Here is a 16749-nt window from a genome sequence, read left to right as displayed (position 1 = left end):
CAACAGTCATCTCAAGGGGCTTCGTACCGCTAATTGTAAAGTAAACATAAAATCATAAGGATGATGAATACATAGAATTCAAAAGGAAAATTCTAAACTGAACTAACTAAACTAAACTGGACATCCCTGCCCTTAGACCCTCCTTTGCGGTAAGGAAAAACTCCTTTAAAAACCGGATTCCAGGAAAAACCGGAAAAACCTCAGCTGTGCCCACATGAAGGAGGGATCCTCCCCCAGGACGGACAGGCAAATTACCAGAACTCTTAGAGAAGAATTGACTTACTTAACTCTACAACTACTTATTTAAATAGTCCAGCAAATCCATTCGGGGTCACAGTGCCAGAGCCAGTCTTCTTCTTCTTTTTTGAACAGTTTCCAGCAGGCTGTGCACTATTTGTGTCTAAAGCTCCCCACAGGTGTTCATCAGATTTCAATCAAATCTTACAATATAGACCAGTTTGATGAAGGAAATGAATGACTGCTTGTCTAACTAATAATCTGAAACACATACTGACATAATGGACTGAAATGAAAAGGTGGAAATATTCAAATCACTGAACCGTTCATAAAAATGTCTCTTTTCTTCCCTATACTCATTGCAGGAAAATGACATGAATAATGGACTCCCCACAATCACAAAGACCACTGTCATGCTTGTTGATTTTAAACAAGCAGTCAGCCAGACTACAGTGTCTTAGCCTAACTCTGCTGATAACCACCTCATCTTTATCAAATCAAATCAAATCAACCTTTATTTATATAGCACTTTTATAACAACACATGTCACTCAAAGTGCTGTGCATAAAATTCAATAAAATGTAAAAACAAGATGACAAAACAAAAAGTACCGACAACTACCCCCCCCCCCCCTTATGACAGGGGAAAGGTGCTTGTCGGCATGCATGTTTACCTAAAGGTATTAGCACATCAACACTATTTTTAGAAAGGGACTGCTTAGCCTGAACATCTACATTCTCATTCCCCTCAATCCCAACATGTGCGGGAAACCCAGACAAACAAAGCAGTGCACCCCAAACTCTCCACCTCATAAAGACACTGCAAATTTCTTAAACTCTGGTCGGGACAGATCTCCGATTCCCTATGACAAATAGCCAACAGTGCAGAAAATGACTCCGAGCGTATGGTTACACATGCAGGGGTATTGTCTTTCACCTAGTACAGAGCCCATAATAAAGCCAAAAGTTCAACAAAGAACACAGATAGACAGTTTGTTACTCTGACACATATACTGTCCTGGATCCCATCAATTTACACCCCAAACCCAGTGTTTTGTGACCCATTCTTATTTCACTGCCTCCCCTTGTTCACTAAGATATAAGCCCAACTGCTGACATGCAATCCCTTTATCCATTCCAAGCAGATTCATATTCACATCCCGTTCTGGTTGGCACCACGGGAGCATTGGAGGCCACACCAACTCAATCAGAGAGTCTCTCTTTACTCCCATACTCGCATAGCGTATGTCATAAAATTAACTTTCTTATGGACGTCCCCAAACACACAGCAGTCAAAAAGAAGACATTTCACAGCCAAAAACACCAGCTTTATGCAGTTTCAGTAATAAACCTCCTCTCCACATACGATCATAGGCTCTCTCAATATCCAGAAACACAGCCAACACAGCTTCCTTGTTTTTCAGAGCCTGATAACTTTATTCAAGACTGCTACTGTACTCCTCCCTTTTCTGAATCATTTTGAAAGTTCACAAAAAAACCACTACTGTCCCAAAAAAAAAAAACTCCCACAGATTTGAAACAATTTTTCAGTAAAGTTCGTCTTGATTCAAGATGGTCTTCTTCCACCTATACAGAATCACGGACATCTTAGAAAACTTGGACTAACATGTCAGCTTTATCACTATTAATAAATGCATCACGTTGCCCATCACTCAACACTGGTATTTTAGTCAATACCACTTTTCCAGCCATCCGGTAACTCTTCCTCCATAGCTTCAACGCCGGACAATCCGGACCCAAAGAACTGCAAAACTGTCTCCAATAAAAGCCTTCCTTTCTGTCTTAATGATCTTCTACGCCAAAGCTCTATATTTCTTAAATTCAAACAAATTTTCTAGAGTAGAAAATTTATGAATCTTCCTAAAAACAACTTGTCTTCTCTCGATCGCAGCATCGCACCTGTCATTCCACCATGCCAAAACGGCTGAGAAGCCGGAAGTGATCGCTTCCTAGCGGATTTCCACGCAGCAGTTCCCACTCTTCAAGCCTTGCTATCCTGGTGAAAAGAAAGTCAGATCCAGACAAGATTCATTGTTCAAATTTATGTCAACCCTAGTCGGGTAGTGTTGTTAAGTAATATTAATTAGATTGGAAAGATCCATAAACTCCTCAAGCACTAAACCATTAAAATCATTTTTCCAAATACCCCACAATGGGCTGTGTGCATTAAAGTCCCCCATCCACACCACAGATTTTCCAGTTTTACTGAGAATATTCTTAAATTCTGCTAGGAGTAAAGGTTTATTCGGATTATAACAATTGACCAAGTGAATCCTTTCTTCACTACTCAACATCTCTAAAATCACACATTCAATGGTACCCCCCCGCTTGCAGATCTTGAATTGTACACTTTTCCTTATTAACGTAGCACACCCACCTCCAACCCTATGATATCATATACTTTTGCACACAATCATATCCTGGAATGAAAAAATCCAGATTAGGATGTAACCATGTCTTTTATATACATAGGAAATCCGTTTTTTCTCTAATAAACCTTTTGAATTATTGATCATTGGCAATAAGGCTTCTGGCCTGTTAAACTGTTAAACTGTAAAACAGAGAACAGAAGCAATAACTCAAACATCATCCACATCTTCAATAAGCGCCCCTTCATCTGAATGAAAACTTTCTTCCATGTCAACTGATGTTTCAGATTGGCTTACCTGGCTTGCCCTCATGAACTCACTCATAAGTTTGTTAACAGGGGAATTTTGTGTTCAAGACAAGCAAGAATCGTATTCAGAACAGACATGTGTAAAATTAAACTAAATTTTGTGTTCATATATTTTATTTTAAATTGTGCACAAAGTATTGATCTGTGCTCAATTTTGTATTTATGCTTACAAAATTGTTGACAGGTATCTTACCCCATAAGCTTGTAATTAATTTTCCTCTTTCCTTTGGCTGCTTTCTTCAGGGGTCACCACAACAAGTCACCAACCACCCTCATGGCGTCCACATACATATCTCTCTTTTGTCTTCCTCTTTCCTGACTGCTTTAACTTCAGCCTCTTTTTCCCAACATAATCACTGTCCCTCCTCTTAATGTGTCAAAGCCATCTGAACCTTCCTCGCTGCATTTATCTCCAAATCATCGGATGTTCCTCTGATGCATTCATTCTGGATCCTATCCATCCTCATCACTCCCAAATAGAACCTTAACACCATCATCTCTGCTACCTCCAGTTCTGCCTCCTGCGTCTGTCTCAGAGATACTGTCTTCAAACCAACAACATGGCTGCTTTCACCACATAACACTTGAAAGCTTCCTTCACCTGTTCCCACATGCTTGCCCATGCCATCTCAACTCCTACAGTCTCTTGCTCTTGTCTGCTTATCTGAACTTCTAAACATCCTCCACCTTCTACATCTCCGCTCCCTGTAACCTTACCGTTCTACTGAAGTCCCTCTTCTTTACACACTGTCTTGCTGCTGCAGTTCTCTCCTATCCAAAGCAGACATCCACCTCTGTAGATGCTCCCCCACCTCTTCTCACTACAGACCACAATATCATCTGCAAACATTATGATCCACAAAGATTCCTTTCTAACCTCATCTGTCTGTCTGGTTATCACCACAGCAAACAAGAGAGAGCTCAAAGCTGATCCTCAGTGCCACTTCCGCCTTCAACTCAAATTAAGGTGAACAATAAGAAATGTTGTTTATTTTGTCTGCATTTTATAGGTATATTATGTGTTTAAACTAAGGAAGAGGCACAACTAAAAAAGGTTTTTTCCTTCTGTTCCACTGTCATTGTCACACAAAAAACATTTGAGTGTTGTATTGTTTTGTTGCTGTAACTGTTTGTGGTAAATAAATAAAATAAAAAAATTAATAAATAAATAAACACTGTCTTACAGCTCTCATGCATGTCCTGAGCAACTCGTGTTGTTTTAAAGTACCTTGTCTGCAAATAAAAAATAAAACAGTCATAGGTTAAAGTCTTGTTTGCACAAAAGCATTGTAAAACTTAATTGTCTGCTGCATGTTTGTTAGTTAGGGTTTGAAATGCAGATAAGGAAAAGAAGCCACACGAACTGGTCTGTGCTGCATTTGGGGGACTGTCCATTGCCTACACAGGCAAGAACCCTATTAGCCTCCGTCTGAAAATCATAACACTGGCTGAGTCACAGCAGGAGGAGGATAAATATCAAAAATAAACAGTGATAACAAACGCAGAGACATATGGTCTTCTTTGAAATGTGAAGGTCTGCACTGAACAGTGCAGAAGAGCAGTGAAAAAAAGATCAGGAAATTCAATTTTAAACTCTACAATAATAGATAAATCTTTGCCTGTCACCGCTAAAGTCCCATCATGTAGTTGAGTTCATCTTTTCTATTGAGCTCTGCCTCTACTGTGTCCTGCTGCCCTGACCTCAGCTTTAATGGATGTGACCTTCCCATGTCTGCATTAGTGCACACGATCGGTCCTGTCCTGCAGCGCTGTGCCACATCAACACACCCCGCAGCTCTTCTCCACACACACATGCCAATTGGTGAGATAATAAAAACAACAATGTAGCCAAGTTCTCTTTATCAAGATCAATTGAATCATAAGTGAAAATATCTGGCTGCTGTGAAATTGCTGTTTAAAGACCTACGAGTTTGTTTATTGACTTTCATTTTCATTGTCAAGACAGAAAATTCAGAGAATCTGTTTAGGAAAATTGGAAAAACAGCCACGTAATAGGAGAAGGAGACTGAGACAGTGAGAATGAAAGTTTAGAGGGGATTGATTTTTCCATGCTGGAGAACAAACTGGAGCCATACACAAACACACCACTGCTGGACATCGGCTTTCCACCTATTGATTGTCACTGCTGATAACACAGTCATTTGCCATGAGGGATTTGTAAAGACCATTACTGACCCAGCTGGAAGACAGCTGTGCTGTCCTGCTTTATTCCGGCTGGAATCCAAGCAGCAGATGAGGACTTTGCAAAGGTAATTATTCTGGTCCTTTTTTTCTCCTCCTTAGCTTGTTGATTTCATGAAGGGACACAAGAGGAGCACCATCCCAAATATAACCTCGTCTACTGGAATTGAATATCTCAGTCATTTTAACATTTGAGTTCTTTTTCTAAACGGGAACTGTGTGCTTTGGGAGTGCAAAGAGCTGACTAATCTGCAATTAATGCCAGGATAGGGAGTGTCATATTCCGATTTGCACATTCACATGCTGCATTATTTGCAGCCAAAAAAGACATTATGCAATCCAGACAACAATCAGGCAGTTTGGCCTTTTTTGAGCAAGTTCTTTGGAACAAGCTGACCTGGTTAGTCCGCATAATGAGCCCTTTACTGCTTTTTGTCAGTGATTGAGCTCGGCTTGCATCATTTTATTGCTCTGAAATTAATTCCTCAGATTATCACAGCATTCTTCTGATCCCTTTAGAAACCCCAAGAGCTTGTTTCAAAGACAATTCTTTTTCCGATTTACAGCTCTGGACAGCTTCACTAATTTGTGCTCCAGCCCTGATCTGGACAATCCAAGCATGTAATATGCATGTCATCCTAAGCACCAACTGCTGAAGTGCCTTTGAGCTGACCACTGACCCCCTAGGCTGCCATAGTGCAATTACTCAACTGCCAACAAACCAAGGTTACAGTTGCACAGCGAAGCTTTGGGTGTGAGTGCACAGTGAGTGTAAACCTTCCCCCGCATGTAACTTTTCCCCAAGGGTGTTGCACCAACAATACTTGAGCACAACACTTCCAAGACCGCTGGAGGGCCAAAGGCATGAGTTGTAATTCTGTTGGAAAAGACTGTTTATGAAACTCTGGGTTTTTTTTTTTTGTTTTTGTTTTTTGCAGTTGCAAAATACTTTGAAAGGAATTCAACTCCATGCTTTCTCTCAGTAGACTTGTTCTCACCTCGGGTCACACTGCTATCGTTTTGGCAGCTGACAGGTTTCAAGGAGCGGCGGCTTATATCCAAGCATGAAGTGTGGTTCATAGGAAGAAAAAGAAACTGCCAACTAATTCTTCAGAGAGAACGTCTTGTCATCTCCTATGTGACAGCAAAAGTCACTGCAGACCAATCATGGAGTCATCTCACACTTCATGTCACTACACTTCACATTCATCAAGTATGTAGAGATGGCTACTTGGATTTTCACAATAAAGTAACTGCAAGCCTTAGATAATGGAATAAACTGTCATCAAAGCAGATACAGAAGAAGCAAATAAGGTCAACAATTACTCTCTTTTTAGATATAGGTGACAACAAAATACAAAATCAACCTGGTTGGCATAAAAAATCAATTATTGACATACTCAACACCTTGGAGAAGAAGTTGATGATCTGATCATCAGGAGATGCACCTCTGTTTGTCAGGTTGTAGGAGCATATTTTCATTACATCAGAAAAGGGATGTAAAATAATTTCCAAACAATTCAAGTTGATTATTTTTGTTTGAAAGACTAACAGCACATGGGAAGCAGACCGCTGACAATCTTTCCAGTTTTACATCATTCCAGAGTCAGACTGTATGATGCTGAGAGAACAAGACAAAGCCCAAGAGGTACGTTATAAGCTCCATGGGTTTCACTGAACATGATGTAAATAAAGACATTTATGGGGAAAACTGACCAAAAAGGGTTTGTTTGGAAAGGTTTATGCCTCACAAAAGCATAAAAACAGAGCATAAGTCTGCCAAAAATCTCATTTGACTAAACCACTCAGTATCTCATAGATTTTTGATCATATTTACACGGTTTGGTAACAATATCCATCTATTTCTGTCCACAGGGATTTTAGCAAATCACCACCTAAAAAGAATCAGGCATGGCAGAAAAAGTGTAATAATTTGGGATTCTCCTAAAGTACCAAGTTTGAATTCCTCCTGAGCAGAGCAGAGTGTTGTAAAGAGAAAATTGAGGCCATCTGTTTCACATCTGAAGCGTGGTCAAAACTGGGACATGCAACAGGACGATGATCCGGTGCAGAGCAGCAGATCATCAGAAAACGGTATAGGAAAAAATGAACCATTTACATGTACCAAAGTGACCGAAAGTTAGGGTAGATAATGTTTTTCTACATAAAAATAATCTAAATTTGATGGATCTAAGTTGAGGCAAATCTTCCAGACAGGTATGTGTCATGATACCCTCACTCATCAGAGAGCTGAAAAGCCACAGCTCTAACTTAAAAGTGTCAAACAAAACATGTAAAAAAGAAAAAAAAAGAAAAGCACCTTTAGATATAACAGCAGCCACAGTACAGAGTCAGTCATGGAGAGGCACATCTAGCATTTGAGAAAAAGTTTCACTCATTTTATGGCCTTTTTAGAGTCACATATTTAAAACTAACAACATATATGTCAAATCTTTGGTCTGATGGCTGACATGAAGAACATATGTGTAACAATATGCATTTTGGGGGAATGTTTTATAATAAAAACTTGATTTTGTTGTTTTGAAAAGCAGAGGGAGCAGATACTCACAGGCATGAGTGACAGAGAAACTGTTGGAGGACTCCAGGTTGTCCACATTGTAGTTGAGATGAAAGGGTTTCTCCGTCACATTTTGGTTGGTGTTGTAGAGCTGAACAGCAAACCTGAAGGCGCTGTGCTCCTGCACTGTGGAGCGCATGAACAGTCCACCTGCAGCACAGAAAACACACAAGAGAAGATGCTCTGATTACTCCATGTTCACTATAATTTGCTCATAACAAAATACATGTTTTTTTTCTCGTTTTTGATAGATATACAGATCTAATTTTTGCAGTGAGACTGCAGTAATGTTTATTGAATTTGCGCATTATTAGGCATTTCCTGGAAAGTGTTCCTCTTGACAAAGCAGCTCCTGAAACTGGCAATTAGGATCAACTGTGTTTTTAAGCAGACTGCCCACAAACACCCACACATGGTTGATCAGAAGTAAGTTGGCAACAATCTCAGCAAAAGCCATCTTAACTAGGGGCAAGAACAAAGAAATGTGATGCATCCAAAGCCTCACTTTGAACTTACCAATGTTGATTTGGTTGGGAAAGCCTGCCTGCGAGTCCCCGGAGAGGTTCCAGACTGCGAAGATTGTCGCAACTATACGAATCCACATTTTGTCAGCGAGAAATCAACTCCTTCTGTGGATCCGGCTGAGGAAGAGCGAGGAGAAGCATGAACACGGGGCAAGAAATCCACAAGATGCGGCGTCTCTCCCTCTCTCTCCCCCTCACTGCGCGCACCCACGTTGAATCTGTGCCAGCGCAACTGCAGCGCATCAGCGCAGCGCCAGCCTCTGCCTCTGCTGCTGCCGGAGCCCCAGCGCCAGCGTTTTATCTCAAAGATGGTGGTGAAGGAGGATGGGGAGTTGGGAGGGAGGGGGAGATCTTCTTACTCTTGATGAAATGGACCAAAGAGGGAAGAGCGAATTGAAAGAGAGCAGAATGTGGGGGGGAAAGGAAAGGAGGCGTTCGTCTAACTGCAGCCTCCTTTCTTCCTCTGCGCGTCACTGCAGAGTTGAGGAGGTGCAGTCTGTGCTGGTGGGGGGCGGGTGTTGATGTGTGTGTGTGTGACTGAGCATCACAAGGATGAAGTCAGTTGTTCTGACTGGAGTTCACATGGAAGGCTTGGGAGGATGTGTCCATCCGTCCATCCGTCCAGCCAGCCAGCCAGCCAGCCAGCATCGGTTCCTGCTGTCCTAGAGTGTGTGGGTGAGTTGGTTTTGCACTCCTGTAGAGCCAGTTCTGTCCTACGCTGTCCCCTGCAGGTTTGGGAGAGCACAAACTCCAATGCACTAAGTACAGTTTCATCTAATCCAAGGATCCCACTGAATGATTTGCATTTGTCCCACGGATTTGTTCTGCAGAAGAAAAACAAGTATATACCTTTAATCATTCATGAAGAATGTGAAGCCTTTTAACAATCTATAACCTGTCTCACGTGTTTTGAAGTAGTGTAATAAAAAAGGATGTGATCCCTCGCTGATTTTATAGGTTTACCCTCCTAAAAAGAAATTGACAATCTGTCATCTTAATGGTTTCTTTGAAAAGTGAGAGATAAAATATTACAAAGGAAAATCAACAAATCTACTTTAAAGAATTTACACAAATTTTCATTGAGGGAAATAACTATTTGATTCCATATGTACTTGACATCTGGTTTACACTCTCCTAATCAACCTGTCACCTGAATTGAAGACGCCTGTTTGAACTAATCACTGTAGAAAAGACTTCTGTCCACAGAATCAGTCAGTTAGACTCCAAGCTCTCCAACATGAAAAAGACAAAAGAGCTTTCATTGGATTAAAGGGAGAAGATTGTGGATCTGCACTATGGAAGCGATTCTGTAGCATAAATAAAAGTAAAAGGCAAACAGAATCGCTTCCATACTGCACAAGATTGGAATGGACTATAAACCTTCTTCCCTCCACTAGGAGGCTTAAATCTGTTCTTCTAACAGGATAATGGCCCAAAATGTTCAGGCAAGGCAACCAAAGAACAACTGAAGAAGAAGCAGAAAGGACATGAAGTGGCTAAATCTTAAGTCATTTGTAAATAAGAGTGGACCAAAATTCCTCCTGTTATTTACATAATCAACTATAAGAAACGTCTGACCTCTGTGCTGCTATAAGGGTTTTACCACAAAGTACTAAGTCTTTCTGGCAAGAGGGATCAAATACTTATTTCCCCTAATGAAATGCTAATAAATTTATATAAATTCATTTGAGATGATTTCTTGATTTTGTTTGTGATTTTCTATCTCTGACCTCAAGTGAAGCTACCATTAAGACGACAGACTTGTTTTTAAGTGAGGAAACTTACAAAATCAGCAAGGGATCAAATACAAATTTCCTCCACAGTATATGTTACGCATATTTAAATATGTTAAAAGACTGAAATCTAATCTTGAGGTCTGTTTGTGTGGTTCAAAGTCGACCCTGACCCAAATACCGTCAAGGCTTCCTTTAGCTGCTTTAGCATAAATTTGACTTCACAAAGTTTCCAAGATTTTAGATTTATTTTACTTTTATTTTATGTTCAGTAAATATAATTGATTTCTTGTTACTTGCTTATAATACACATCACAATTGGTCAAAGTGATGCTTTTTTCTTTTTAAAGAGAAAAAGTGAAAAAATATGCATACATGTAAGCTTAGTGGTACTGAAAATGAAAAAAGAAACTGCACAGAAAACTCACGTAATCCAATTAAACAGAATTGCTTTTATTTTGAAAACTGCTCTTAGCACACGTCTGAATAACCCTGCAGCATGACTTTTTAATTATGGGAGTAAAACATATTTCACCCTATGTTTGGGTATTTGGGGTCCCTTACCTAATTGTAAAATTGATCACCCCTAACCCCCCAACCAGATATTGGTTTGTTGCTTCAAGGCAACACTGTGCAACGAGGGTAGTAAAACACCAGATAATCATCAATTGTATTGTAAATGAATTTTACAATACAACAAACGTGAAGTAACAAACAAACAAACAGCAAATAAACTATGTAAACATTTCATGAAACATCAAAACAACAAAATATATCCAAAAACTTGTATTTGCAATTTCTCAAGAGTTCCTCATCTAAGTCGGTGTGGAATTTCAGGAAGCAGTTGCAATCAGGTGTTAAACAGAGGGGTAAATTGCATTTTCTGCTCAAAAAAGGAAATATATACTAAGAGACAAATAACTGCTATAAGACCAGCACATATGCACACACACAATTACTGTTCCGACTGATCCCTTTGTTGAACCCTGAGCTCAAAACTGTCCCTCAAACCTGATTCATGAATCTGTTTCTCCACTTCCTCACTGTCATTTTCTGAAGCTTTGCTGTCCTCACTTTCTGAGGGAGTCTCTCTGACTGTAATTTCCCGAGGTCTCCTTCCATAAAATGTTTTTTATGTCCATTTCCTGTGATGGTTGTATAGTTAAAACATCGACTGTGATCATATACATGCTTACAAACGCATGTCTACACAGGCATGCTAATGCATCGTGTTACCTGAAAACCCACTGACTAGTGTTGCCTTGAGAAACGAATGAAAATGAACAATTTTACTGAATAAATGATTCTTTAGAAGTAGAAAAACAACGATCAAAAGAACTTCTTAACATCCCAATGCACATTTGCATATTTTTGATATTGCATTTACATAAATATAAAATAAACATAATATATAATGAATAAACATGTTAAAAAAAAGTCATCTTTATCTTAACTTTAAATGATAATTTCTCTTTTGTAGCACAGCTTACAGAAAAGGACCCCCTCCACCTATAATTAAAGTCACAGCACTTTCTCATTTCATTGGACAATAATTTGACTTATTGCATTTTTGGAAGAAAAAAAAAGTTATTTTTATTAAAATGACCAATGGAGAGACATGAAAATGTAGTTTGTTTGCTTTGAAGCAACTCTATGCAGCAAAGGGATACTGGGAAAACATCCGCTTTTTTTGAGTGTGTGGCTCAAATCCAGCAATTATGTTAGGATGGGAGTCAATTAGTGTATACTTGATAACTTCAGTGGACGTTTTGCTGAACAATGCTGGTTTGAAGCAACACCTGCTACCATCTAGATTGTCCTTTTTAAATCCAGATGTAAAAAAAGGAAGTAATGCAAGATTGAAAAAACCTTGTATCAAACTAAAAGGCAGCTGCCCTACATTTGAAGCTTTCAGGTCCAACTAGGAGGCTAAACTGTTGCGAAACAGTTTCTTGACACAAACCTGAGGTGCTTAGAAAAAACTGCAATACAAGAGTAAAAATATAGCTGTAACAACTCAAAAAACAGACCAACAGAGAGGAAATAAAAAGTGTATTTTTTTGTTTGTTAATAAAGATGAGATTTCATTCAAGCTTTATAATATTGTGATCTTCTTAATTTCATGCAGAATTGGAACTGCTAGAATGATCGAGGGGGATCAAAGATCCTAGACGAACAAAATACACGAGTTAACTTTAAAGTTCCTGTGATTGTGACAAAGCACTGTAGTGTTTTGGTTTATTTAAACAGCAGACAAGATCAAGGTGTGTTTGACTAAACCGTCTTTTAGGTCATCGCACCCCAAAATGGGAGTTTTATTTCTTTATTTGGGCTCAATCTGCATAAAATAAAAAAGAGACAAAGATTGTTTCCTGAATATCACGAGAACATAAAGACAGCTGTCATCTCACCCACTTTAGGTGCCTACAACCAAAACCTCAGCTTTTTTATGCTCAAACATTTCTTTCCCACATTTTGTGCTTTGTGCTTCAGAGACTTTCTAAACACAATTTCTGCTGAAGAACAGATTGAACTCCTTAAACTGAAGTTTAGTCTGAGTAGTCACTCATCTATTCAATGACACAAGAATGAAATTACTTTATTCGCTCTAGAATTGCTTACTCACCGAGGGAGATGGTTGTGATGCAATATTTAAGCTGCAGAGTACAATTCATAACGTCTGTGTCGAGATTTTCCTATTTAGACCACTGCACAAGCTGCAGAGCAAAGAAGTGAACACAGCATGTGTTTATTGATCTGGTTGTGATTTGATGCTCTGAGCACAGCTATTATCTTTCACAGGAAGCACATTGAGCGACTGCACCATAATTGAGCTCAATTTCATTAGCAAAAATAGTATCAGGGCAGCATGACCTTTTCACAGATAAAATATGAATTTGTCTTACTCTAGTTTACTTAAAAAAAACATGAAAGACAGTTAAAATTAAAATTCTTGCAAAAAGAAATTTAATTTTAATTGTGCAAAATAATGTCTTGGGAAGCTAAATTAGCTTCAGACAGAAAGAATGTTTTTCCCTATGACACCAGAAAAAGAGTCGCGTGTGGCTGTATAAAAAATGTGTGGAAGATTTTGCACAAAGCTTGTTTTTCTGCAGATTGAACACCAATCATTTATCCACTGTGAGGGCTCTTGTCCTTTATCTATGATGCTTTAGGACATTGTAAACATTGTTTGTGCTGGTTTGGTTCTGCATGAAATGAAAATACGTTCCCTCGTTTGCTTGACCTCTAATTGAGATTTAAATTCTGAGATTTTGCAAAGAAAAAGGAAAACGAGTGCCCTCAAGCGACAATTGAAATCCTGGAGCTCATGTGAACACACTTCATGCAACTGAGCTTGATAATGGTGAAGTATTGTTAGAATGATAGATTTAAGGAGAGGCTAAATTCTATTGGCTGGTGCAGTATTATCAATGTTTTTTGCTTCCTACCTCTCAGCAGTAACAAAAAAAAAAAAAAAATTAACATGCCCAAAAGGAAGGGTCTCCAAGCAGAAGGGTTTTGTTCTTGTTCAGGCATTAATGTTGATTTCCAGCAAAAATACAATAATGACAATGAATTTTCATCAGATTTTGTGTATTTAGCTGGAGCTAAAGAGAGATGAAGATTTTAGGGCAAAAACTGTGATTCTTTGGATAAAAAGCAAAAACATGCATCTCCTATACATTCTTCACAAGCCTCAGGTTTTACATTATTCCTGAATATCGTGAAAATCTTCAGTTTCGATTTGCTGAACTACAAACCCAGACAAAGGTTTTATAATTTCTACATTTACAAAGTCAGTGTTGTGCTGAGTTTGAGCCCATGCATGATCTGCTTGTTTTTGTTTTCTCTTTTAAACTGTGATGCATGATTGTTGAGAAAAAAAAAGAAATGATCAAAACAAGGTCAAAGACATTCATAGATCTGTAAAGTACAAAAAATGAGCACGATTAGTAGAAAAGGACAAATTAAAAACACACCAATCTCGCCTAATCTTGTTTTAAAATGAGTGAGACTATTATAAATAAATTCAAAGAGAATTTAAAAATGATAACTGATTTATAAATGATTTAAAAAAATGATTTATAAAAACGATTTTGAAATGATTTATAAATGATAAATTATTAAATTGTACATTTCTGTTGGTCCTTTCATTGGCTCTGCTGATGCTCTAATTAGAGCATCTGTGACTTTGAGCCTCTGTTGCTGTGTCCTCATTCTGCACTTATCTGGACAAAAGCAGTCAGTAGTTGGTTCAGCAGGAGTTCTTAGGCAATCATCTAAAAGTGTTTCAATAATGGTGAGCACTGAGGTGAGCTTTCAGGTTCTTCCTGCTCCACGGAGCACCATGGACATGCTCCCCACTTCGACAGCAAAGGAGCTCCAGCAGGAAGCTTCTCCCCCTGCCAGTCCACATCCTCAATGAAAGCTCACATGAGTGGCTGCTCCAGCGTTTCCTGCAGAGATTAGGAAACAATTCAGTGTGTTAAACACTGATTGTAAGGTGCTTGAGAAAAAATAGTAGGTTTTTGCTATGATAAAGGAGTTCATTGAGACCAATGTAAGGATCAATCTTGAAGCTGTGATAGGTCACAGCATGTTGCTGAGTCACTGTGGGTTCTACCCACTGCAGAAACAGCCAGCACAGAACCCACTGTCTGCTGCAAAGATGCCTTTCAATATAGATCTGTCCGTTTCTGAAAGTGCTAACCTTGTTTCAGAAATGGCGTGCTTGTAATAACCCACAGAATTATGTAACTGTGGGCCTGAGGCAGTCAAGTGGCCTAAATAAAGGCACATCCAGTGTTAGGATTAGCACTGTTATCACATATCACGCAGCTGCAATCAGACACATCTTAGCAACGATTAAGTCATTAAAATAGACAAAATAATACATAAGTTGTCTTTAAAATAAATCTCAAATGTGCAGATTGAGTCTGAGAGCAGAATTTAAAGTGAGCGAGGACTTGAAGATGATGTACCGTATTTTTTTACCTATAGGTGTCTCCACAGTATAGGTCGCAGCAGCCAAGAATAATAATAATAATAACAATAATAATAAAAGAAAAATCCACAATAAAGAGGAAAAAAAACACATTTAGGTTGAATTGGAGTACAAGTCACACTTTTGGAAGACTTGTTTTTTTTTTTAAAATACCAAGAACAGACATTTTATTTTGAAAGGCAAATGATAACAACAGAATAGAAAACGGGCACGCTTCACCATGGTTACACATTGAATATTAATTTAGTATTTTATTTTGAATTTAGTATATTAGCGCAACATGTGAACAGTGATTCAGATAACCAAAGCATAAAGAGCATGCTAACAAGTCAACTAAACTTGATTTTTTTTAATCATCTGTGTCGTATTTGAACAATTCAGCTAAGATCGCAAAGACTGAGCAGCACTTCTTCTTCTGTGTTGCTGTTAGTAGCAAATGCTGATACACACACCTATAAAACCCTCTAGTGGTTGTTACTATTTTATTTTCAGAAATCAAATACAAGTCAAGCCTGAGTATAAGTTACACCCCGGTTTTATATTCCAAAAAACGCAAGTTATACTGCGAAAAATGAATTATTTGAGTTTATTATCACTGCTGATCATTTCACGTATTCATTTAATTTTCCAACTAGCTGAAAAGTTCACAATCAGCTTTAATTTCTAAAACAAATAATTTGTTAAAGTCTGCATCCTATTTGAATTTCTCTTTATGGAAAAGCTAACTTTTGTCTAGGTTGTTGTCTGTACTTGATAGAATAAATTTATGTTTGTTTGTCATGAAACATTATTTTAAAAAATAACTAAAGACAGACCTATTTTGGGCATGTTGACAGTCATTTTGTTGTCACGGGAGATGGAAAGAAAAAAACATTAATAAGACTGAGAACAGACATCTTTTTTTATTGTTTGAATTTTTTTGAAGATAATATTTTCACTCTGAATCTTCCTCCTTGTAAATATCTTTGTGCTGCATAACTTGGATATTTATCATTTGGTATATTTTACATGCAAAGGAATCAAATTGTTGAGAGACGTGGAACAATCTTGACCAGTGCTTTAGTTAAAACAGGATGCTTTCTGTCAGAGCGACATCCACACGTTTCTTGCCTGTCTTTTTAGATACGCTTCCAAGTCGTGCTCACTTTTTTCAGCATTATAACACAATTCATGCTCTAACAAAGATGCAGAGATTGACTGGTAAACATAATTATCCAAAGAAACCTTTACTTTGCAGGTCAGTGCTGATATGAAATAAAAGACTGATCATTTGGTAATTTGAAGAGGAAAGGCATCTAAGATGAACCTTAATACATAAAATAAATAATTTAAAAGAGAAGATTGCATTTCTGCAATCTGTTTATAGCCCTCCTGTCTATAACACTTTGAATGTGCTTCTGCGTTATGTTATATCAATAAATGAAATGAAATAAATGAAATCAATAAACCTGCTCTGTATTGTATTTATTTTCCTTTTGGATACAGATTCTGCAGGAATCTGTAAATGTGGGTGTCAAAAACCATGATAAACGACAGAAATACCTAATAAACCTCACAACAAGATGTTTAGACACACCCCTGCTGCCTGGTAATCACCATAGCAACAAGCAACATCCAAGACATGGCTTGGTGACAACAATGGGTTTTGCTTCAGAAATAGTTAAATTAAAAAAAGGTGTAAAATTAAACACTGGGGAAAATTTAGGAAATCTTAGTGAAGATTCCAACCTCTGGTTGTCATTCTAAACTGAATCAAGTCTAAAAAGGGAT

The 16749-nt window shown here is 38.2% G+C and overlaps 1 protein-coding gene and 1 long non-coding RNA gene across 7 annotated transcripts in view; both read right to left on the bottom strand.

The window, feature by feature from the left end:
* The window catches only part of gria3a (glutamate receptor, ionotropic, AMPA 3a), a 77452-nt gene extending 68685 nt beyond the window's left edge, over positions 1-8767 (bottom strand). For 5 of the 6 annotated variants that reach the window (XR_013647633.1, XR_909990.4, XM_078931265.1 and 2 more), the window contains exons 1-2: positions 8231-8767; positions 7706-7864 (exon numbers count right to left, since the gene is read on the bottom strand). Coding sequence is in view for 4 of the 6 variants with exons in the window: in XM_078931265.1 (XP_078787391.1) it covers positions 7706-7864; positions 8231-8318 (247 nt within the window). In the remaining 2 variants the exon portion in view is untranslated. The remainder of the gene's footprint in view (positions 1-7705; positions 7865-8230) is intronic. The other variant, XM_078931266.1, reaches the window with a different exon arrangement.
* Positions 8768-14065: 5298 nt separating this feature from the next.
* LOC144983813 (uncharacterized) lies at positions 14066-15102 on the bottom strand. Its single transcript, XR_013647634.1, has 2 exons — positions 14970-15102; positions 14066-14431 (listed from the first exon to the last, which is right to left on the bottom strand). It is a non-coding gene; the product is annotated as an uncharacterized LOC144983813 (long non-coding RNA).
* Between the last annotated feature and the right edge of the window lie 1647 nt (positions 15103-16749).

Source organism: Oryzias latipes, chromosome 14 (genome assembly GCF_053564925.1).
Source record: "Oryzias latipes strain Hd-rR chromosome 14, Olatipes_Hd-rR_3.1".
NCBI lineage: Eukaryota > Metazoa > Chordata > Actinopteri > Beloniformes > Adrianichthyidae > Oryzias > Oryzias latipes.
Note: the sequence above shows the minus strand (reverse complement) of the source record. Positions and strands in the feature narration are given on the sequence as shown.